General features: G+C 42.7%; 1 protein-coding gene across 1 annotated transcript in view; it reads left to right on the plus strand.

The window, feature by feature from the left end:
• SETD3 (SET domain containing 3, actin histidine methyltransferase) overlaps positions 1 to 23,355 on the plus strand; it is a 108,195-nt gene that overhangs the window by 19,981 nt on the left and 64,859 nt on the right. Inside the window, 3 exon segments of the mRNA XM_030214029.1 lie at positions 1,587 to 1,662; positions 4,790 to 4,819; positions 4,822 to 5,045. Of these exon segments, the coding sequence (XP_030069889.1) occupies positions 1,587 to 1,662; positions 4,790 to 4,819; positions 4,822 to 5,045 (330 nt within the window).

Below are 23,355 nucleotides of genomic sequence, written 5' to 3' on the forward strand. Positions count from 1 at the left end.
CAAGCTGGTACTTGCAGAGGAACTCCCTGCCCTTCTAAAGGCCCATGCTGTCGAGCCTGGCCACCAGAGGAAGAAGGGAAGGGATTTCTATTCCAGATACTTGTGCCGAAGAACACATGGGGTGCGTCCTGTCCGAGACCAAAGGGCCCTGAACAAATTTCCTGTTCAAAATTTCGGGATGGTTTTTCTGGGCACCCTTCTCCCTATAATTCAGGAACAAGATTGGCTATGCTCTGGACTTAAAGGATGCTTACACCACATCCTGATACTTCCAAGTCACAGGAAGTATCTTGGATTTCAGTTGGGGACACCATTTCCAGTACAGCATGTTGCCTTTTTGACCTTGCTTTAGCTCCCAGGGTTTTCATCAAAGTGCCTTGCAGTAGTCGCAGCATCGCTAGGCAGACTGGGAGTCCATGTGTTCCCCTATGTGGACAATTGGTTGGTGAAGAGCATGTCAAGGGACGGTGCTCGAGTCCCTGTGGAGAGCTATTGGGGTTTATTTTAAACTACCCCAAGTCCCATCTACCCTGTTCAGCAATTGGAGTTCATAGGAGCCCTGCTAGACATACAGCAGGTGTGGTCTTTTCTCCCTATGCTGAGGGTGGACACTCTGGTCACTCTTGCCACTCAGGTCCAAGCCAGCTGGCAGGTCACAGCTTAGAAGATGTTGAGGCTCACTGTCCTTGTCATGCCCAAGGCAAGTCTTCACATGAGAACTGCACAGTGCACCTTAGCTTCCTAGTTGTGTTCAACCTTGGGAACCTAGCGGATATCATCCGAGTGACACCAGAGTTGGTTCAGTCTCTGCTTTGGTGACCAATTTGATCCAATTTGACTATGGGACTCTTATTTCAAATTCCTCAGCCCCAGAAGTTCTGCAGAATTTGTTTGTGGCCTAGAATCAACTCCACCCCTGGGCCCCCTCCTTTGTGGGGTTTTTTTGTTGTTGTTGTTTTGTTCCAGGCTGCACTTGCACAGTTGTAAATAGTTTCAGGTTATTAGGTATTTTGCCTTCACCATTGCGAGGCGCAATTGACCAGTGGTGGTGGTTTTTTAGTGAGCCTGGTAGCTAGGGATTTCCACATGTTAGAATATTGACTGCTTGTCCTTGGAGAAAGCAAAGATACTTACCTGTAGCAGGTATTCTCCAAGGACAGTAGTCCATTCTCACATACCCTCTCCTTGATTCTCTGCTATGTTATTGTACTACTGGTCCTGTGCTCTTGCAGCGGGCAGGAAGGCACTCGTACATGTGTAGTGGGGATGCTGAGCATGCTCTTAAAGCTATATTAGCTTTAAGTTCCGTACCGAATAATGAATGGCCTGCTATCCTCTGAGAATACCTGCTACTGGTAAGTATCTTTGCTGTAAAGCAGAGGGAAGGGATAGCTAGCTATTTTTCCCCCCAGTTGCTTGTGTAAATCCAGTGCCTACCAAAAAGCTGATTGGTCTCCAGTTTTTACTAATTTGCCATGCGATTTGGGTTTCAGGGACATTCTGTTGCTCATGTTCTGTTACCCTTCCACTCGGATCAGGCCTTGCAATTTTGTAGTTTTTCTTATGTCTGTTTGTCTTTGTTTTAGGCAGAAGAACTCTTTTCTCTGGGTTCCGAGGAAGCTTTTTGATGGACAGTGGAATCTGCTAAAAATTCAGTGTTAGGTAAGCATTATGTTTACAGATGTACATTGATAGTGTTTTTTAAAAATATAACCTAAGAAGCTTGTTCAGAAGATTCAACCACTGTTTATGTATTTAAAAAATAAAAAAAATCATACCACCGTACAACCAAAATGGGTTGTTCAAAAGTGGATTAATAAAATATTCTTGTGTTTTCATTAAGAGAAAAAAGTGTGAACTATTTACTGTTTTGTGAAGTTGGTGAGGCATGTTGGATCTTTTTTTTGTTGTTGTTGCTTCCTTGGAGCTGCTCTAATTTTTGCAAAATCTGGCAAAGAGCCACGCTTTTGCAGTAGCTGCTTGATAAGCTGAGCACTGTGTTTCAAGATAACTAGATGCTGAGGGCTCAAGTCTAAAATATATAGGTAAACAGATCTGTTTTCTCCTTGAAGACTGTATGTGGTGTATATTTTTTGTCGTGTGTGGCGGTAGTTTTTTATAGCCTGGTCAAGGTTGTTGTCGGAGGAAGAAGCTTTTACACAGTGCAGGTAGAATGCCGTGTGCCCTCCTTTAGACATCTGTATAAAAGCAACAGAGGAATCTGGCTACATTCTCTGGATTTACAGGAGATATATGCATACAGAGAGATCTATACAATCTTTAGATTTATGGCAGGAAAACACCAGCTCCAATACCATGTTCTTCCTTTATCCTAGCATCAACAATATCAAGCTGCTGTCACGGCATTTTATGCAAATTGGGGTTCTTGTATTTCTTGAACACTTGATCATGTACAATCTCAGGTGAAGACAGATTAATCCATGTAGAACAACATCTTGGTGTTGCATTCACAAGTCATCAGTTACCCCTGAATCCCTTTTGATCCTATCACAATTGGAATTTGCAAGGACTGGTCTGAAAGTGACTGAAGTCATGGCCTGTCTTTCTCCACCGCATGCTGTAGTAGTGATAATGGAAGGATTATTTGGTACTGGCAGATATCGGCAGGATTCATATTGAAAGTGCTGGAGCTCATGGTTTTCATAGTCTGTAACACTTCTCCCGATTAGACCACTTTTGTGAATCTTTAAATGTGTAATCGGGTCACTCCTGAACAGTGGCAACGTTTGCCCCACATAAGGTGTATCCCTTTCCATGTTGCTGCCTCAAAAATCCCAAACTACACATTTATAGCCCATTACTGTTTAGAGAGATCTGTACAGGATAGTAATTTTGTGGGGCTGGGACTCCATGGCCTCTTGAAGGGTAGAGCTCATTTCCATCCCTCCTTGCACAAATTGCAAAAAGGCTCTAGTTTTACTTGGGTAAATGGCTTTAAAAAATTGTCCACCCTGTGTGGGTAAAGGTACATGCATGTTCTGACATGCATACTTTTATCTGTATATGGCAAGCAGGTTTAATAAACAGGCTCACTTCCACTCCTGTTTCACTTCCACTCCTATCTAGTTCACTGTAAGCAAGGAAGCCAGTTAGCACAGTCTGTTTCCCCTTCCCAGCGCAGCCGTCATCCCCGTTCACGTAAAACAAAGCAAGCAAACCTATGAGCTGCTGCATCCACATTGTCATTTTTTATTGTTGGTCCATCTGTAACAAGTTTAAAGCTGTTTCAGTTGGATAGGCAGTGGCTTAAAAAGTGAAGGACAAAAGTTTTTGGGTTTTTTTATTGGACAGCTTTTTAATTTATTTGAAAACTTCCCATATGTAGCTATAAATATCATTGTACTGCTCTATTTTGTTTATGGGGCCTCTTGGTTCCAAATCTATCTCTATAACGTTATACCAAGAGCAACTCAAATGTTGTTCTCACAGTGTGTGGTTGCCTTAATGTTTAAACTTCAATTAACTGGACCTCAGTGCATCCACCCTTGGCATTTCACCTTCAGGTGAATGAGCCCTTTTATTACAAAAGAAAGCCAAAGTTGTAAATCTAGACTGATAAGACACCCATGCAAAAAACTCTATTAAAGAGAAAAACCATTGGAAATCCTCTATCAGTCTCTGTGCAAATAACCACTCACTGTGAGAACAAACACGTTAATGTTTATGAACTCTCTTAAACTGTTCTTCAAATACACTAACAGTAAACTCTTTCCTGAGGATCCCAGCACGTCCGCTGTCCACCGTCGGCCCGGCCCTGTACTACCTCTTGCTCTGCTTGTATTTGCACGGCACTGTGCTGCGTTGTTCTTTGCAATCTATTTAGCCTGTCCCAGCTGGCTGGTGCGTTCCTAGCTGACTTCCAGTGCTGATTCCTCCTTCTGTAGATAAATACTGTGTTTATTTCTTCTCCTGCACATCTGCTCCTTCTACAAGAACGTCTCGTTTCGCGAACTCTTTCGCTGCTTCAGGAAGGAAACCTTGACTTTCACTTGTGCTCAGTACTGTTCTCTGCTTCAAGATGGCTGCGGAATTTAAACAAACACCCTCAGGATTTATCAGCCAATCCTCTGTTAGAGATTTCTTAAAGGGCCATCCTAATAGAACGCTTTCCATTCTATGTTCTTATGACATACGGTATGACTGTTATACTGAAAACCTGACATGTTGGCATTCCTCAAACTGAGTGAAGACCACTGCCTAGCATGTGGTGGGCTCAGCCGTTGCACAACAGGAACCCCTAGTTGGGTAGATGGAGGTTCTGGAAAGAACTGTTGGGTGCAGATTTGTTGTGGGGCTGGATTATACAGAGGGGGATAGTAAACAGTAAGGGGGGGGGGGGGGGAACAGTATTTGTAAGTAAAAGCTCAGAGCCTGCTTCTGATTAAGCTGGAAACTGAGGAAACGACCTGGACCAAAATAGATTGTGTTCTGAAAAGACAGAATACAAGATATGAAATAATTATTGCTTGTATTATATCCAGTTGAAACTAGATCGTCTTTTTCACAGATAATTTTGTGAGACTTGGGTGGCTTAGTTTCAAAGCACATTGGTTACTATGTAATTTATATCTGTGTGCTTTGAAAATGAGCCTGAGTGTCTGACTACCCAGATGTTTGTCCTTGGTGTGGTGCTTCATTTGCCTCTTTTCACGGGCCATCAGTACTTAAAGCACACTGGAATTGGAATTGTTATACAAATACCTGTCTGTAATTTTCAGGAAAGGATATGCAGCATTCTGATTGTGCTTTGCTGATCCATTTCATGTAGGTTCTCTGTATTCTCAAGACCGAATCCTACAGGCATGGGAAACCTCACTCTGGCCTTCCATCTTCTCTGTGAACGAGCTAATCCCAGTTCTTTCTGGCTGCCTTACATCATGACCCTTCCAAGTGAATATGACACCCCACTATATTTTGAAGAGGAAGAAGTGCAGTATCTTCAGTCCACTCAGGCAATACATGATGTTTTCAGTCAGTATAAAAACACAGCTCGCCAGTACGCTTACTTCTACAAGGTCATTCAGGTAGGTTGCTTAATTATGTGGGATGAGGGAGGAAGTGTATATAATTTTTTAAGACATGTTTAACTATTGCTCCCTGTTAGTTTCTTTCAAATATGTGTTTTCTGAACACCTTGGTCCATGGTTGGAATGATCTCTGGACTCTCTTTTTCTCCCCATAATCTCTTGCACTTTTTCCACCTCTATTTTCATGTATTTTGAGCAGTACAAATATCCTTTACAGATTAGCACAGAGTGACACACAACATCCAGCAATATAATTTGTTTTCTTAAAATGTTTGTGTCGCACTGTTCGCAAGCTGTCCAACCCTGGATTCCTGGTCAGTATGCGTTAGCACAGCAGAGAGGAGTTGGCAGAAGAGATGTTACTGCTTTTGGGTGTTCTGGAAATGTTTAATCACTAGATCCTTTAGTACTAATTTGGCACCTTCTGTAGTCTTTGTATTGCATTAAGTATTGTATTTTGAGCACAAATGTGCACTTTTTATGATCCAGTTTTTTTCTTCAGTTTTTGCTCATTTTGGATGCCCTAAAGAAGGGCCAGTCCACCTCTATGTCTTTGGAGTTGCAGCGGTCATAAATACTCAGTGCTGCGCTGCGCCGCCCTCCCTCCCCCCCCCCCCCCCCCCCCCTTGAAGTACCTTGGCTGGCCCCGCCAGCTGCAGGTAGCATGGCTCCTTCCTCCTGCCCAGCATTGCCTGCCCCTATGGCTGCTTTCATCAGGTTGCACATGTTTCAAAAGTGAGCTACGTGGCCTGAGGGCCCAGCAGCTGCTAGGCAGGCAATTCAAGGGTGCCCGGCGCCAGAGTTTTCTCTCTCCTGCTCCTGTCGGACGTGATCACCTGGGTCCCGTCAGGAGCAAGAGAGAGACCCTGCGCCGACCCCCCCCCCCCCCCACAGCGGCTATGAAAAAAACATAGGGAAGCAGTTAGTACATGGATGGGCAAGTAGAAAATTTAGGAACCAGGGACATATTTCCTTCCTAACTTTTGTGTGTGCTTATTCAGTTTATTTTTACTTTGTTTTTTAATATATAACTGTGCGTGAAGCTTTCATGGAGCCAGGTATCCCGTTCGGTTTTTCTTTCAGTGGAGAAGGAGGGGGACAGCTGCTCAGTCAGGGCACCTTTTTCCCTGAACGTTCCTGAAACGGGTCTAAATAAGGATGTCCTCCTTTTTAGACATGGATGTTTCTTCCCCTTTGGTACTCACTCTTGGACATCCAGATTCTAGGCCCTCCCTAATCCCATCCAAAGCACGCACCCCTTGTTATTTGAACATACTGCAGTGTTGGACATCTCTTTTCTGCCCTTTGCAAAACTGGGATTTGAACCTTTCAAGCACCATGGATGTCCTTTTTTTCAGCCGTTTTGAGATTGTCCATATGCTTTGAAAATGAGTGTCTTAGTGTCTCTTGTCGTTGTCTCAAACCTAAGGTAAAACTCCTTGTTTACAGTAGAATTATGTCTGACTAAACTTCAGCCAAAATCGTTTCATAGCACATCATCTATTTGTTAGCCATTTTCCAGCTTTGTCCTTATGAGGAAAAAATATTTTTGCTAGAAGTGGAAAGATTCCTTCTAAATAGTTCCTTCTAGTGATTTTGGGTTTAGCTCATGATTCTATCAGTTATAGCAATACACGTAGTTCCTGTATTAGTGTTAAGTTCTTGGGTACAGGTCCAAGAACTTTGCTGTGCAAGTTAATAAAATGATTGTCTGGAAATAAAAGGCCTTGCTGGAGCATGTAGTGCAGCTGGGTAGTAAGAACAGCAGTAATGGCGATTTGACCTCCTACATGGCAGTCAAGTGACCATAAATGGAAGCAGGATACACACCAGAAATTTCTTGTGCCTGCACCAAAGTTTTTAGCACAAGGAGATGTTTTTCTTGAGCTGTCTTTATCACACTAACCAGTTTGTTTTAAATCTTCTACATAGTAACATAGTAGATGAGACGACAGAGAAAGACCTGTACCGTCAATCCAGTCTGCCCAACAAGATAACTCATATGTGCTACTTAGTGTATACCTGACTTTGATTAGTATCTGCCATTTTCAGGGCATAGACCGTAGAAGTCTGCCCAGCACTAGCCCCGCCTCCCCCCACTGGCTCTGCCACCCAATCTCCGCTAAGCTTCTGAGTATCCATTCCTTCTGAGCAGGATTCCTTTGTTTATCCCACTCATTTTTGAATTCCGTTACCGTTTTCATCTCCAGCACCTCCTGCGGGAGGGCATTCCAAGCATCCACCACTCTCTCTGTGGAAAAAATACTTCCTGACATTTTTCTTGAGTCTGCCCCCCTTCAATCTCATTTCATGTCCTCTAGTCCTACCGCCTTCCCATTTCCGGAACAGGTTCATTTGCGGATTAATACCTTTCAAATATTTGAACGTCTGTATCATATCATCCCTGTTTCTCCTTTCCTCTAGGGTATACATGTTCAGGTCAGCAAGTCTCTCCTCATACGTCTTGTAACACAGATCCCATACCTTTTTTGTAGCTTTTCTTTGCACCGCTTCTATTCTTTTTACATCCTTAGCCAGATATGGTCTCCAAAACTAAACACAATACTCCAGGTGGGGCCTCACCAATGACCTATACAGGGGCATCAACACCTCCCTTCTGCTGGTCACACCTCTCTATACAGCCCATCAACCTTCTAGCTATGGCCACCACCTTGTCACACTGTTTCGTCGCCTTCAGATCCTCAGATACTGTTACCTCAAGATCCCTCTCCCCATCTGTACATATCAGACTCTCGCCACCTAACACATACGTCTCCCATGGATTTCTACTCCCTACGTGCATCACTTTGCATTTCTTCGCATTGAATTTTAATTGCCAAACCTTAGACCATTCTTCTAGCTTCCGCAGATCCTTTTTCATGTTTTCTACTCACTCTGTTACAAATCTTAGTATCATCCGCAAAAAGGCAAACTTTACCTTCTAACCCTTCGGCAATGTCACTCACAAATATATTGAACAGAATCGGCCCCAGCACCGATCCCTGAGGCACTCCACTACTCACCTTTCCTTCATCCAATCGAATTCCATTTACCACCACCCTCTGCCGTCTGTCCGTCAACCAGTTCCTAATCCAGTTCACCACTTTGGGTCCTAACTTCAGCCTGTCTAGTTTATTCAAGAGCCTCCTGTGGGGAACCATGTCAAAAGCTTCTGAGAGAGCATCCCATTAATCATACACATCCTGGGAAAAGATTGGAATGATAAAAGACCAGGCCACCTATGAGAAAAGCAATTTAACTTACCAATAGAGTATACAGAATTAAAAATAAATTTTCTCATAGGAGTACAGTTCTGCTTATACAAAAGGCCAAACTACAGTATTTGATTGCTAGTCATTTAAAAGCTTCACATAACACAGGTTATTCGAGGACAAGTGGGCCTTCCATATTCTCACATTTCGGTGATGTCATGCAATGAGCCTGGTGTGGATGCTGACTAACAGCATTCCACTGCACATGTGCTGGTTCCTTCCTGCCTGAGGTGCGGGTCCCTCAGTCTTCATTTTTCTGCAGAGTAACATAGTAACATAGTAGATGACGGCAGAAAAAGACCTGCATGGTCCATCCAGTCTGTCCAACAAGATAAATCATATGTACTACTTTTTGTGTATACCTTACCTTGATTTGTACCTGTCCTTTTCAGGGCACAGACCATATAAGTCTGCCCAGCACTATCCCTGCCTCCCGCCACCAGCTCTGCCACCCAAACTCGGCTAAGCTCCTTAGGATCCATTCCTTCTGAACAGGATTCCTTTATGTTTATCCCATGCGTGCTTGAATTCTGTTACCGTTTTCATTTCCACCACCTCCCGCGGGAGGGCATTCCAAGCATCCACTATTCTCTCCGTGAAAAAATACTTCCTGACATTTTTCTTGAGTAGGGACAGCGCATCATATTCTCCATGCATTTTTTTTCTATGCTTTCAGTGCCTTCCTGTGTGGATATTTTCATCCTTTTTGCAATTATTTTATCCATCCACGTTATTTTCTTCTGTTACCTTTTTAACTTTTTTTTTTTTTTAGTATTTTCGGCTCGTTTTTTTTTTTTTTTTTTCTCTCCCTTGAGTTGCTAGGCCTGCTTAGGCTGGATCTCAGTTTGAACACTGTCCCTTAAAGCTCACAATTGAGGAGCTTAATTTGGCCTTGATTCTTTTTTCAATGTCCAGGACGACCCCCCAGTGGCTTCAAAAGGTGCACCCAGTGTAATTGGGTGATTTTCCTTGATGGACCCACACATGTGGTGCATCAGGCACCTTGGGCCTAACTCTTGTTCTCTCTGTTTGCAAATACAGTTGAGGATACAGAGGGCATGGCAGATTAGTAGGAGAGACTTTTTGGCTAATCCATCGGCACTGGAAGCATAGACCTCGATGGCTGCTAAGACTTGATTACCACTGGGAATGCACCGGCATCAAGGAGGCCTCTACCTCTCTTGACATTGGGCGCTGAAAGTAGGTCCTAGGACAGTCTGCATTGGACACGACACTGAGGGCATATAAGGGTTCATTGTCATTTGTACCAAAGGACTGTGATGGTGAAGATTAATGGGCCACATGGCCTCAACAGTGCATGTCATTCTCATGGCATGTCTCCATTTGAAAGAGTCCCAGTGGACCCTAGCTTCCCAGTGGTCTCATGCGGCTGGGAATCTAACGGATATAATCCAGATTCCTCCAGAGTTGTCTTATGCTGTTCTTTGGTGGACAATTCTGATGATAATAAGACTACTATTCGAAATTCCACCACCTCAAAAGTGTTAACAACGGATGCATCCAACTTGGTATGAGGGAGCTCATGTGGATAAGCTTTATTCCCAGGGTACTTGGTCTGCTTAGGAAACGACTTACCATATTAGCTTCCTTGAGCTCAGGGCAATTTGGAACTCAGTAAAGGCTTCCTCCTCCTCCTTCTGGAGTTATCCTCCGAAGATATGTGGAGATTTGGAATGTTTTCCGACCCTCATCACACAGAACAAGGGATCCCTTCTGCATTGGTAGTCCAGTTGTGAGATTTTAGGTGTATTCTATAAGGTCTGAAGTAGATTTATCTAAATCTAAACCTAGTCTTATATCCTGCTTACACTTCACAGTTCAAATCGGGTAACAGAGACCAGAACAATCCTCTGGAAGAGTAAAACAAAAAAATCATTAAAAATTAAGAACTATTCTGTAAAACAAATGTCCAAAACAAAAAGGTCTTAACCTTTCCCCTAATGATCAGGTAGGACTGATTAGAATTTGCTGGGTTTTTAAAAAAATCATTTCTAGTATCTAGCAGCTTTCACCAAAAGTTAATTCAAGTAACTTTAATCTTTTCTTCCCCTTAGACGAGGGAGTTGAAGATCACTTTATTAGTCCTTCTGGTTCTTAAAGGTGCAGAAAATTGAACGTGGGCGTACAGATAATTTGGTGCTAGACCATGCATAACCTTGAAGAGAAAACAGGCCGGTTTAAAAAGAACTCTGACTTCAACTGGTAACAATGCAGTTTCATATAAAAGGATGAAATGCTATCAAAAACTTCTTGAATACCTGCTACACCTCTGAGTCTGGTTTGAAAATGAACTTTGTAAGAGTCCATCTCAGTGCGCTTAGTGCTTCTTATCAACGTGTAAGAGGTAAGCCCATCTCTGTACAGCCTCTAATTGCTTGCTTTGTGAGAAGTTTTGATGTTAACAAAGCCCTCCACCCCCCCCCCCCCCCCCCCCCCCGTTAAACCTCTCAACTGTCATGGGATCTGAATGTTGTCCTCACCCAGCTGAAAAAAGCTTCTTTTGAGCCTCAGGCCCTAGTAGCTGATCCACCTTATAATAAATTTGCCACAGTAAAGTAGTTCTCTGCGCGCACCTTAAATTCCTTCCTAAAGTTGTCGGCGTTCGATCTTAATAGGTCATGCTGCCAACATTTTCCCCCAGACCGCATGCCCATCCTGGTGAAAGTGTACTGCGAGCCTTAGCCTTCTATCTGGAGCAGACTAAAGCCTATAGACGGTCCACCTAACTTTTTTTTGTTTTTGACCCAAATTGGATGGGGGTAACCAGTGATTTCAAATTGACTAACAAATTGCATTTCCTACACTTACGCCCAGGCTGGGCTGACTTGAAGGACATGTCAAGGTTTACAATGTTGGAGACTTGCAAAGCTGTGACTTGGTCTTCTGTTCACACGTTCACATCTCATTACTACCTTGAGCAGGATACCTAATGTGACAGCCAATTTGGTCAGGCAATCCTGAAGAATTTGCTTGGTGTCTAGAATCCAACTCCAACAGAAAGGGGAAGTTAGGGTGAAAACCAGGCTATCCAAAGACAGGACCACTGAAGTGGTGAAATGAAGCAAAGATTTTATTGAAAAACAAACTGACTCAAAGTTTTTATGGCCTACATCAGGAGTGTATGAATTGAAAACAAAATTCAAACAAAACAGAAACCTTGTGTAGTGATAAAATGCAAACACGAACAGACAACTTAAGAACATATGAGATTTAACAATGATAATGATGTAAAAAAATATATATATATATGACATAATTCACACTATAACCATTCATTTTGTTTTATTCATTTCTATTCATTCTTAAAATGTATAGGATTCATTTTATTATATTAAAACTGATCTTTTTTATATATGTATGTATATTACTCCTGACATGCCTGGTTTAGATTGGTCATGGAAAATTAATATTTGAGTGACATATCCATGCGTTATCATGGTTCACAAATTCTGCAATATTAAATTTAAATCACTACACAAGGTTTCTGTTTGAATTTTGTTTTCTTATATATTGTTTTTAATTCAGACTCCTGATGTAGGTCATCTGGCTGAAACACAACGTTGTGTCGAGTCAGTTTGTTTTTCAATAAACTTTGCTTCATTTCACCACTTCAGTGGTCCTGTCTTTGGATAGCCTGGTTCTCACCCCCACTTCCCTTTCTGTCTGAGTTTCTCCGTGGGACCTTTTGAGTTCTCCACATACGTGGATTCTCTTTAGAATCCAACTCCATACACCTAGGCCCAGTTTGCGTCAGTTTCAGGCTGTACCTTCACAGCCAGTATGTACATAGTTTCAGGTTAATTGATTTTGAGGCCTCGATATTTCGAGTCCCTATTGTCCTAGCATTGTTGTTGTTTCAGTGAACCTGGTACCTAGGGATTCCCAGAGATGAGAAAATAAGGAAGGCCTACTTGTCCTCAGAGAAAGCCAAGTTTATGTACGTCTGAGGACAGCAGGCCAAGTATACTCGCATACCTTCCTACCTCCCCTTGGAGTTGTATATTTTAGCTTTTTTATGTGACTGAGGGACCCAAGCGCACATGTCAGGTGGCAAGACACCGACATATGGTTGGTCGGATGCTGCTAGAAATTTCTACATCATTTCTCTAGTCAGCATCCGCACCGGGCTCCGTCGTATGACGTCACCCAGACTGGAGAGTACTTGGCCTGCTGTTCTCGGAGAACACCTACTGAGGTGAGTTACTTCGCTTTACAGTATTTTCCAACTCAATTCACGTTTCACGTCTGTGCTTATAAAAAAAAAGTTGTGATGTTGGTAGTCCCCCCCCCCCCCCCCCCCCCTTTTTTTTTTTTTTTTTTCTTTCAGGGACTGTTTTTAAACTAACGTGAGCCTCAGAAGGAAACACTTCTGAGGTCATCCTAGAGTGATAGGATACTTGGGTATACTTGAAGTAGCAGGCTATTATATTTCGTAGCTACTGTTTCAAAACTTGAGTTGAAAGTTTGGTCTGATGAGCTAAAACAGGTGTCGAAGGCCAGCAGACCTAAAATAAGCCTGGATTCTACAAGACCAGTGTTATATTGTGAAAGCAGCAGTGCCAGCTAGTGGCAACACAATATATACTCAACTTTCCTTTTCGCCGATATTTAGGGTTACATTCAGGTACAGTATCTAACTTGCCATGAGGTAAATGCAAATTCCCTTCCCCTTGCCTTTTATTTTAAAACAAAATTAAAAATTGACCTGTTTAATCTGTTCTCATCTACCCTGGTGCTTTAGTTATGACGCCTGACTTCCTGGTGTGTTGAGCTACTGGAATGTGGAATGTTTAGTAGATATCTATCTTACCACCAGCTCATTCAGTAACAAGGGGACATTCATGGTGTGTAAGCAGAAATGTAAACTTTTAATAGGGAAGCCTCTGTCTGTTTAATTCCCTCGCACCCCAAGTCTGATCCTTGATTTATAAGCTTTTCAGCCAATTTGGAGGAGCACATTGTAGATTGAGGTAGGTGTGTGTGTTATTTTTGTTTGCAACAAGTGTTGTACCTGATTTATTTTAAGAAAGGGTCTGTTTAATTTCTAACTTTATATTGCTGGGATGACTTTTGCTCTTTTTTTCCCCTTATCTTATTAGAGAGGATTTAGTTCAGTTTTCTCTATAAGGAGCTTCTTTGCTTCATTGGTTGCTCTAGGATTTTTTTAATCTCCATTTCAAAAGGAGGTGCCCTAATTAATCTCAAATGGAGTCCTGCATGTCTGAGGGTAAGATCTACTACTAAATCATTTCTATAGCGCTACCAGTCGTACACAGCGCTTCACAATTGAACATGAAGAAAAGACAGTCCCTGCTCAAAAGAGCTTACAATCTAAATCAAGACAAACAGGACCAATAAGGGAAGGACACATAGGGAAAAGGACTATTGAAGAGAGGAAGACAAGATAAAGGTTACGAGCAAGTGACAATTTAGGAGTCAAAAGCAGCATCAAACAGGTAGGTCTTTAGCCCGGATTTGAAGGTGGCCAGGGATGGAACTAGACGTAACAACTCAGGAAGCCTATTCCAGGCATAAGGTGCGGCGAGATAAAAGGAACGGAGTCTGGAGTTAACGATGGAGGAAAAGGGTGCAATTAGGAGAGATTTGCCTAGTGAACGGAGTTCCTGGGAAGGAGTGTAGGAGGAGATGAGGGTGGAGAGGTAGTGAGGGGCTGCAGAGTGAATGCACTTATAGGTCAATAAGAGGAGCTTGAATTTATACGGAAACGGATATTAGTCGTGCAGCAGAATTTTGATAAGATTGAAGAGGAGAGAGGTGGCTGAGTGGAAGACCTGTGAGAAGCAAGTTGCAGTAATCTAAGCGAGCGGTGATGAGTGTGGATGAGGGTTCTGATAGCGTGTTCAGAAAAGAAAGGGCGAATTTTGGCGATATTATAAAGGAAGAAATGACAGGTTTTAGCATCGTTTTAGCAATCTGTTGAATATGTGCAGAGAAGGAGAGGGAGGAGTCGAAGATGACCCCAAGGTTACGAGCAGATGAGACAGGAAGAATGAGCATGTTGTCGACAGAAATAGAGAATGGGGGAAGGGGAGAGGTTGGTTTAGGTGGGAAGATAAGGAGCTCAGTTTTGGACATATTGAGCTTCCGGTGGCGGTGAGACATCCAGGTAACAATGTCAGAGAGAGAGGCAGATAACCTTGGACTAGATTTCTGGTGTGGAAAGGTAGATCTGGGAGTCATCAGCGTAAAGGTGATACTGAAAACTGTGGGATGAGATCAAAGCACCAAGGGCGGAAGTATAGATGGAGAAAAGGAGAGGTCATAGGACGGATCCTTGAGGTACACCCACTGACAGCGGGATAGAGGAAGAGGAGGATCCACCAGAGTTTACACTAAACGTACGCTGTGAGAGATAAGAAGAAAACCAGGAGAGAGCAGAATACTGAAATCCAAGTGAGGACAGCGTGTCAAGGAGTAGGCTGTGATCAACAGTATTAAAAGCAGCAGAAAGATCGAGAAGGAGGAGGATAGAATAGAGCCCTTTGGATTTAGCCAGGAATAGATCATTGGAGACTTTAGTAAGTGCTGTTTCAGTTGAATGAAGGGGACGAAAGCCAGATTGGAGTGGATCAAGAATAGGTTGAGAAGAAAAAGTCGAGACAGCGACGGTGGACAGCACTTTCTAGTATCTTGGCTAAGAAAGGGAGGCGGGAGATGGGGTGATAGTTGGAAGGAGAGGTAGGATCCAGAGGAGGTTTTTTGAGGAGTGGGGTGACTACGGCATGTTTGAAGGCATCAGGGACAGTCGCAGTGGAAAGTGACAGATTGAGGATATGACAGATGAAAGGGGTGACAGCAGGAGAGATAGTGTTGAGTAGATGAGTGGGAATAGGGTCAGTGGAGCAGGTGGTTATTTTTGAGGATGAAAGAAGTTTCTTCAGTGATTTTGGAAAAGGAAGAAAAGGAGGCAGGGGTAAGGGGGTTGGGAGAGTGGACTAAGGGAAGAATGGTTGGAGGAGAGTTGGTTGTGAATTCAAGTTTAATCTTTTAAACCTTATCATGAAAGTAAGATCTCACACAAAAGAAGGTAGCTGCTGCTTTTAATTTACAGAATAGCTGAGGTGGGAAAGGTTAGGACAGCTATTGTAGTTGGCAATTTGATCATTAGGCATGTAGGTGGCTGGTGGACGTGAAGATTGGTCACTTACCTGCCTGGTGCGAAGGTGGCGGACCTCACAGTAGAAAGCTGAAATCCGTATCCTCTAGGGTCGCACACATCCAAGGGTACTCTAAGAACTCAAGCATGAAATTGCTGATCTGCTTTTAGTAAACTGTCGTTAAAATCATCCGTAGTACCAGAAGATTGGAGGGTGGCCAATGTGACGCTGATTTTTTTTTTTTTTTTTAAGGGTTTTAGGGGTGATCCGGGAAATTATAGACTGGTAAGCCTGATGTCAGTGCTGGGCAAAATAGTGGAAACTATTATAAAGAATAGAATTATGGAACACGTAGACAAACATGGTTTAATGGGACAGTCAGCATGGGTTCAGCTGAGTGAAGTCTTGTCTTACCAATTTGCTTCATTTCTTTGAAGGCATGAATAAACATATGGATAAAGGTGAGCCAGTTGATGTAGTGTGTCTAGATTTTCAGAAAGCTTTTGGTAAAGTTCCTCGTGAGGGACTCCTGACAAAATTAGTCATGGGATAGAAGGCAAGGTTCTGGTGTGGATTAGGAATTGGCTATTGGAGAGAGTAGGGTTAAATGGTCATTTCTGTCAATGGAGGAGAGTGAACAGTGGAGTGCCACAGATCTGTACTAGAGTTGCAAGGGGACAGAAATCGAACCCGTCCTCGCCCATCCCTGCAGGGAATCTAACCCGTCTCCACCCATCGCCGCAAGAATGTAACCTGTCCTCACCCAGTCCTGCAAGAATTTAATGGTACATATAAAAAAAATTGCTGTCTGCTCTCTCTCTCTGGGTTTGAGCCGCAGCACTACAGGCAAGGAAGGAACGGAAGTTGGAACAATCTGGTGTGCACGTGTAAGACTTCTCTGATTCACTGGCACTGTGTGCCAAGAGAGTGCCACATGCACGCGGCAGTAGGTCAGGTGACATCTGATGCTCATCCCTATATCTGAGCTGAGGTCTGTGCATTACTGCCTTGAGCAGCATACCCATACCCAACATGGTAGCCGGTTTGGCCAGACAGTCCTGCAGAATTTGTTTGGTATCTAGCATCCAACTCCACCCTCCTAGACCCATTCTTCTCTATTAAAGGCTGCACCTTCACAACAGGTCTGTTTTTGTTGTGTTGATTCTGCCTTTCCTTTCCATTGCAAGTCCCTATTGACCACAGTTGTTTTTGGTGAGTAACTTTGCTACATCTGCAATCTGAACTGGCTTTGCCACTTAAGCAGAGGGATCTGGAATACCAGCTCAGGTCTTATGCTGCCTGGGGTGGCCAGGACTGGAGAGAGTCCCTGCAGAATGGTTAAGTTTAGGGTCTATGACAGAAGGATCCTGGAAAAAGATCGTGGTACAGGGCCCCAGCTGATTTTCACCATAGCAGCTTGGTTAAGCAAGTCTGGAGGGTAACAGATCCTCACATAGTTGCAAATGAAGGTCCATCTATTTCTGATGGAGCTGAAAGTCCAGAGGATCAGGAAGAATTTGGCAGGTCCAAAATCAATAATTTTTGCATATTGCACTTCAGGATGAGAGGTATTATATAGAAGTAACAGAGACCAGGTAGGGTGGTCTCCATCTTAAGTGAGAGCTGAGTGTGCTTCCATGCCTGTGATAAATTGATTTGCCAGTCTGTAATACACAGTAACTAAATATTTTGAAATGATGTACAGTATGTCATGCCAGCTGCTCTGATGCCCCCTTATTTGGCATCATGTTGCTCTAGTGGTAGTCCTACTAGACTGCTGGGGGCTGGAGTGGCTATTTTAATGCTGATAGCATTCATGGCAGAGCCCCTGGGGATTGCTCCTCCCCCCCCCCCCCCCCCCCCCCCCCCCGCCATATTGACTATCTCTGCATTGTTCACTAGGCAGATCACAAACATAAAAAAATCCAATAATTAAAACAATATAATCTGTCCTATAAAGTTACATAATTACACCAGTAAGGTGGAACAGGGGATAGGGTTGATCTTGGAAGAGGTGAAGGAGTAACGTTTTGTTAAAATACCCCTTGTGAGCAGCTTAAAGGGTTCAGTATCAGGCTGCATGTTACTTTTCCTTCCTGTGGACTGTTAACATCACCTCTTGAGGTAGTGTTACCTTTCTATGAGTAATTCATCTTGCAAGGGTTAACAGAGTTGCCTTATTTTGCATATTAATGTATTAATGAGTTATTTACATGTCATTAGTTAACGCATGTTAAGGACAGATAATACACGTTTTTGTCAAACCGTATTTGGCTAATAGTAGTATACGATTCCTTAGTAACTGCGGCCCCTGTAATTTAGATACTTGTTTTGCTGCAAATATGTTGGAATTTTCACTTGAATTTTACTATCTGCATGTAAATAGGCCTAAGTAAAGAATAGAAATCCTAGATGGTGCTGGGTCTGTCTTCCCCCCCCCCCCCCCCCCCCCCACTATCCTGGCTGTTTTCCATAGAATTAATTTATCTAAATTAGCATTCCAACACTCCAGGTTATCATAAGGTGCAGTTTTATGAAAGCTTTGTTGCACAAGGCTTACATTTCTAGGGGAATAGCTTGTTGAAATACATTTCAGTATTTTTGATCAACAGAAGAATTTGTATGCCATGCAGCAGACTGCTTACCCTATACTTTATTAAATATCTGTCAATTATAAATATCAAGGTTTTACATTAATGTCAAGATAGTACATCAGAAATTCATAGAATATATGACTTTATCCAAGGATATTTAATACTTAATACATTTGTGTCATTTTTCTTTGGAGATATATTGACAGATTTTATTAAGTGGTTTGATACGGAGATTTCATTTTCTCCCAGGGACTGAAGCCAAACTGCAGCCTAAATTAATGTGTACAAGCTCACTGTATCATTTTACACTTCTAAAACACACATTTCTTTACCTTGTATCTTGAAATATGGTTGAAAACAGAGCAGGGTATATATTGAAAATGAATATGTAGATAGATACTTGTTTAGGTGAAGTTGGGATAGACTTGTATTTAGAAAACTTTGGTGTCGGCCCAAAAAGTTAGGAATCAAGGGAAAAAAATTTCCCCTTTATTTTTCTTTGTCACTTAGATTTTTTTTTTTCTTATTTTGCTCTTAATGTTTGGCGCTTTTTCCCCCCCCCCCCCCCCTCATTTCCACGTTTCCCTAATTTTGACTTTGTTCTCGCGTTAAATTTGACTCATTGTGGTACCATGAGCGACGGCGGGCCCAGAGCCTGGGTAAGACAGACCACACAGCAATTGCAGGCAAAGGCAAATAATATTTATTAAAGGTTTGGGGCGAAGGGTCTTTTTCAATTCACAGGAAGGGAAAAGGCAAACTCAAAGCAAAATCCTTGAATGTGACAGTGTCCTCATGTGGCCTGCAGCCACAGCATACATTCCTGTCTCTTGGCACAACAGCAAACATTACTTCTCTGGCCTTGCTCGCCAGTTACCAGTGCAATCTCTATCAAGTACTTGAGCCAAAAAAATAGTGTCTGCAAGGTTTCAAGTTGGACGGCCTATTTGTAGTGTACACATTGTAGTGTACACATTGGTAGTGGAGTCATATGCTGTAGGGTGTTGCTGCTTCCTTCTGGGCCTCCTTAACCCAACTCCAGCCTTGCTTTATATACTTCTGGCAGACGTCGTCCTTGTTCCATCCCTCTCGTGTCATTTTCTCTTTGAGCAAGACTATGGGGCTTAAGGTAGTACTGCCTCTGTGAAGGAGTATAAAGGAAAGGGGCAGCATACTATAGACTACTTTGTAGTTACCTTTCAGGCACTATGGCTACCTCTTCCCTACTGCAGTACTTTCTACAAATCATTTTAGTAGGGACCTTCATACTTTACCTGGGCATTCTCCTTGCACTATAATCTGTTTCTCAAGTCTGCACGGGCTGCATGGCGCTGGCTGTGTCGGAGGAGACATTTTTCAGCAGCATTCATCTCCATTAGGGATAAAACTGACTTGGCAGCTTTTGCTTGATGGGACGCTGCTGGGGTCAAAGTTCCTCTCCATGTGTTATCGGAAGAGGGGAAGGTTAAATCATTTATGGATCTGCAGGCAGCATTCTCTTTGCCTAGTAATGACTTCTTTGCGTACTCTCAGCTTTGTCACTATGTTCGCAGCCTTCCCTAGAAAGGTTCCCAGCATGAAGTGCCATTGTCCTTTTTGTCATAAATATCTACATTATTCTACAGAAGATTTTGATTTTGATCACCTGGCACACTGTTGGCCTGAGGGTTTGTCTACTGAACTTACTGGGGCCCAAACCCAGGATTATATGTGTACCCAGCGGTGCTTTGGCAGTACATCACTTTGAGAGCTGCAGTGTCAATTTGCCCTTCACTTACCTATCTCACCATCACTGGGCATGTACTTCATTGGGAGCTTGTCCGAAATGCAGTCATGCTCCTGCTACACTTGGTCATGTATTTTGGAGCTGTCCCCTTATTCAAACCTGGTGCCAAGTTTTGGGCAGTGCTGTAGCACAGTGGGGCCAAGCACCTCCTTTACATCCTTCTTTGCTGTTTGCCATTTTTCAACTTTTTCTCAACCAATCTCCCATAGCCTCGAGGGTTTCTAAAGAGTAATTCTACTCCATTGATGGACATCTGCAGCTCCTACTTTGGCGATGTGGTGGATCCATGGAATGCTTTGTGGTTGTCGGTATTTCCTCAGTGTAAGGGTTCCAGAGAATTTGGGGGCACTTCAGCCCGCAGCAGACTATTGAATTAGTTTATTGTGTAGCAGTAGTTGGGGAGGGGAAGGGGGTAGTAGGGTGTTCTTTGGTTTTCATTTGTATGAATCTGTCTGGAAGCTTGTATATTTAGTTCGTCTCACAAACTTTTATAGTTTGTATTTTATTTCTTCTATAATTTTAATAAAAAGGATTTAAACATAAATCAATCCTTACATTCCTTTTCATGAAAAATATGTCCTACAAATGAATACAAAAAGATAAAGAAAAAACTGGGTGCTCAAAAACATTTGTCACCCAAACAATCAACAATGAGGTGACAAAACACATTACTCCCAGAAAAACCTTCTTTTGACTATCAGTAACCACTGTAATATGATACAAAAATAGTCAAACATAAGATTACGTAAATAACCAATACAAAACACGTATCTGAATAGGTAGAGCAAATGTCATTGGTTCATTCAAACAGGGGTGCCGAGGTCCGCAACAATGGCGGACGAATGCCGACAGGGTGAGTGGGGGGGGGGGGGAGGTCCGGAAGGAAACCGTGCTAGCGCCAGTTTCATTGCCGCAAGAAACGGGCATGTTTTTACTAGTAATCATATAAAATAATAATTTTTAAAAAAACTCAATACTGTAAACCATACCAAGCTACTAAAACCAAAAATTCATATATAACAAAAGTTAGTTTTGAGTGGTTTTTTAAAATTATTTATCTGATTTGACTTTAATCTATGTATATGTTTAAAAAAAAATTTGAATGTGTATTTTGTAGACTCCTGAGGCACGGCACCATGTCGAGTGTATAGGGAATAAACTCTGTGTATCACTTTTTTGACTCATGTTTTTGGAAGTGTCATTTCTTCACACTACTCCTTTGACTCGGGCCAACTTAACCTATGGACCAAGTAAAGCGCTGGTCCAGGGCGCCTAATGCCCGAGCCCATGAAGTCACCCTCTCATAGGTTAAGCTTAGCTTTTTAGTACTTAATAGGGCTGCACGTTAATGCTGCGATTAATACGTTAATTTTTAATTGTGATTTAAAAATGTAATCACCATTAATAATTTGCCTTCTGCTTGCCTCCCTCCCCGTCCACACGTGGTCCAGCATCTCTTCCCCCCCCCCCCCCCCAAGACTGCTGGCGGTGGCTCTCTTCCCTCCCCTTCCTACTTGGTTTTACTTCCCCCCCCCCCCCCCCACCTATTTCCACTAAAATCTTCAGCCTTTTAGCCGCGTGGCAGCAGTACTGAAAAGCTGCCTGTGGTTTGCAATGGGCCTTACCCCCTGTGACCCATCCCCCCACTCCTTGGTCTTCTGATGCAACTTCCTGTTTGGGATAGGTCAGAGGGAAGGCCCAGTGCAGGCCACAGGCAGCTTTTCCATACTGCGACTGCAGGACCAAAGATTTTACTGAAAAAAAAGTAATACCAAGTATGAAAGGGAGGGACGAGAGAACCGCCGGCAGTTTGAGAGGGGAGAGATTGTGGGCGGTGGTGGAGGGAATTGAGAGAACTGTGAGTGGCCTGGGGGGGGGGGGGGAGAGAGAATAATGGGTGGCTGTGGGGGGGGGGGGAGGGGCGCAAAAACAAATGGTCCAGGTTGCCACAACCGCTTGAGCTGGCCTTACTTTGCTGCAGCCGTAGTGTTCTCTGTTCCTTCACCTTGGTGGTTGATCTCCATGCCTGTTCCTAGTGCCATGTTCTAAATTTTGAGCAACCTGATGCCTTGGTTTGGTTTTGGTTTAAGGATTTTTTTTTTTTTTTTTTTGCCATCCCTTGATAAAGTATCAAAATAGATTTTGTTAAAATAGGGCTGCATTTTCCTACATTTTATAAATTTCTAAGTGATTCTGCCATATCCATATTGAGTCCCAGTATGGTGGTCATGTAACAGAGGATGATGGCCAGAATATCATCTGCAAAATGTAAGATTAACTTTAAATTTTTTTTTTTTTTTGTGAAAGCAGTGGTTACCACCTCTCCCTAGATATGATGCACCTCTATTTTGTCTAGTCACTGTAACTATTCTTTGGGCTTCCCATGTGGGCCACTGTGTGTGTGGGGGGGGGGGGGGGGGGAATGGGCCACTGTTGGCACAGAGCGAAGTTTGTTTGCAGTGTGGTGGACTTAAGACATCCCATTAACATATTTATCCCATTGTATCTTCAAATATAGGCAGGTTCCAAAGCAACATACATAAAACAATCAAATTAGCTAAAATAATGACACAGGGAGGAAAGTTTGGGGGTTTACTTTACCTTACAGGAGTAGCCTAGTGGTTAGTGCAGCAGACTGTGATCCTGGGGAACTGGGTTTGATTCCCATTGCAGCTCCTTGTGACTCTGGGCAAGTCACTTAACCTTCCATTGTCCCAGGTACAAATAAGTAAACCGCTTTGAATGTAGTTGGAAAAACCACAGAAAGGCGGTATAATAAGTCCCATTCCTCCTTACACAGGATATCCTGCAATTACCACAAGTAATTCTATGTGGGTCACAAAGTATAAAGAGTGAACCAATTGTTTAGATACACAATAATCATAATTAAAATTTCAATAAATCAGTTTGAACAGTAAAAGCCCTAAGTAAACAATTCCAAGTTTATAATCTAAAAAATGTTCTAAATAAGTCTTAAGTGATTTCTTGAAAAGTAAGTAATTACCAATCATTCGAAGTTCAGGAGCAATTCTATAGTTACGCTTGATAAGAAATAGGACTGGACAAGAATTTTGTATACCTAACCTTATTTACAGAAGTTGTCATACAATCCAATCTGATTTGTAACTAGAAGAAATATAAAACCATGTTCACTAAATAAGATGAAGTCTCTTACCATAATCCTCAGTCGGACAGTGCACTCGAACCTCAGCAGGGAGCCAGTGTAAGTCAAACAAGTTCTCAAATCAAGAGACATTGTCGAAAGCTTGGAAAGGTAGTGGTCCAAATGTAGATCAGATGTTAATAGACTGCTTGGAGAAGAGCAATTAGGATTACAAAGAAAATTCGGGGAGGCTAAGATAGGAGGTATTTTGCTGAACAGAGTTGGGGGCATTAATTTTAAATAGTCCACAAACTTTATCAATTGGTGCATAGAGTCTTTTCCAACCAACGAGGTCACAGTTCTAATGTGATTTACGCTTACAGCTGGCTTGCCCACTTTGAGTTGAAAATAGC

The sequence above is a fragment of the Microcaecilia unicolor genome, chromosome 9, assembly GCF_901765095.1.
Source record: "Microcaecilia unicolor chromosome 9, aMicUni1.1, whole genome shotgun sequence".
NCBI classification, from domain to species: Eukaryota; Metazoa; Chordata; class Amphibia; order Gymnophiona; family Siphonopidae; genus Microcaecilia; species Microcaecilia unicolor.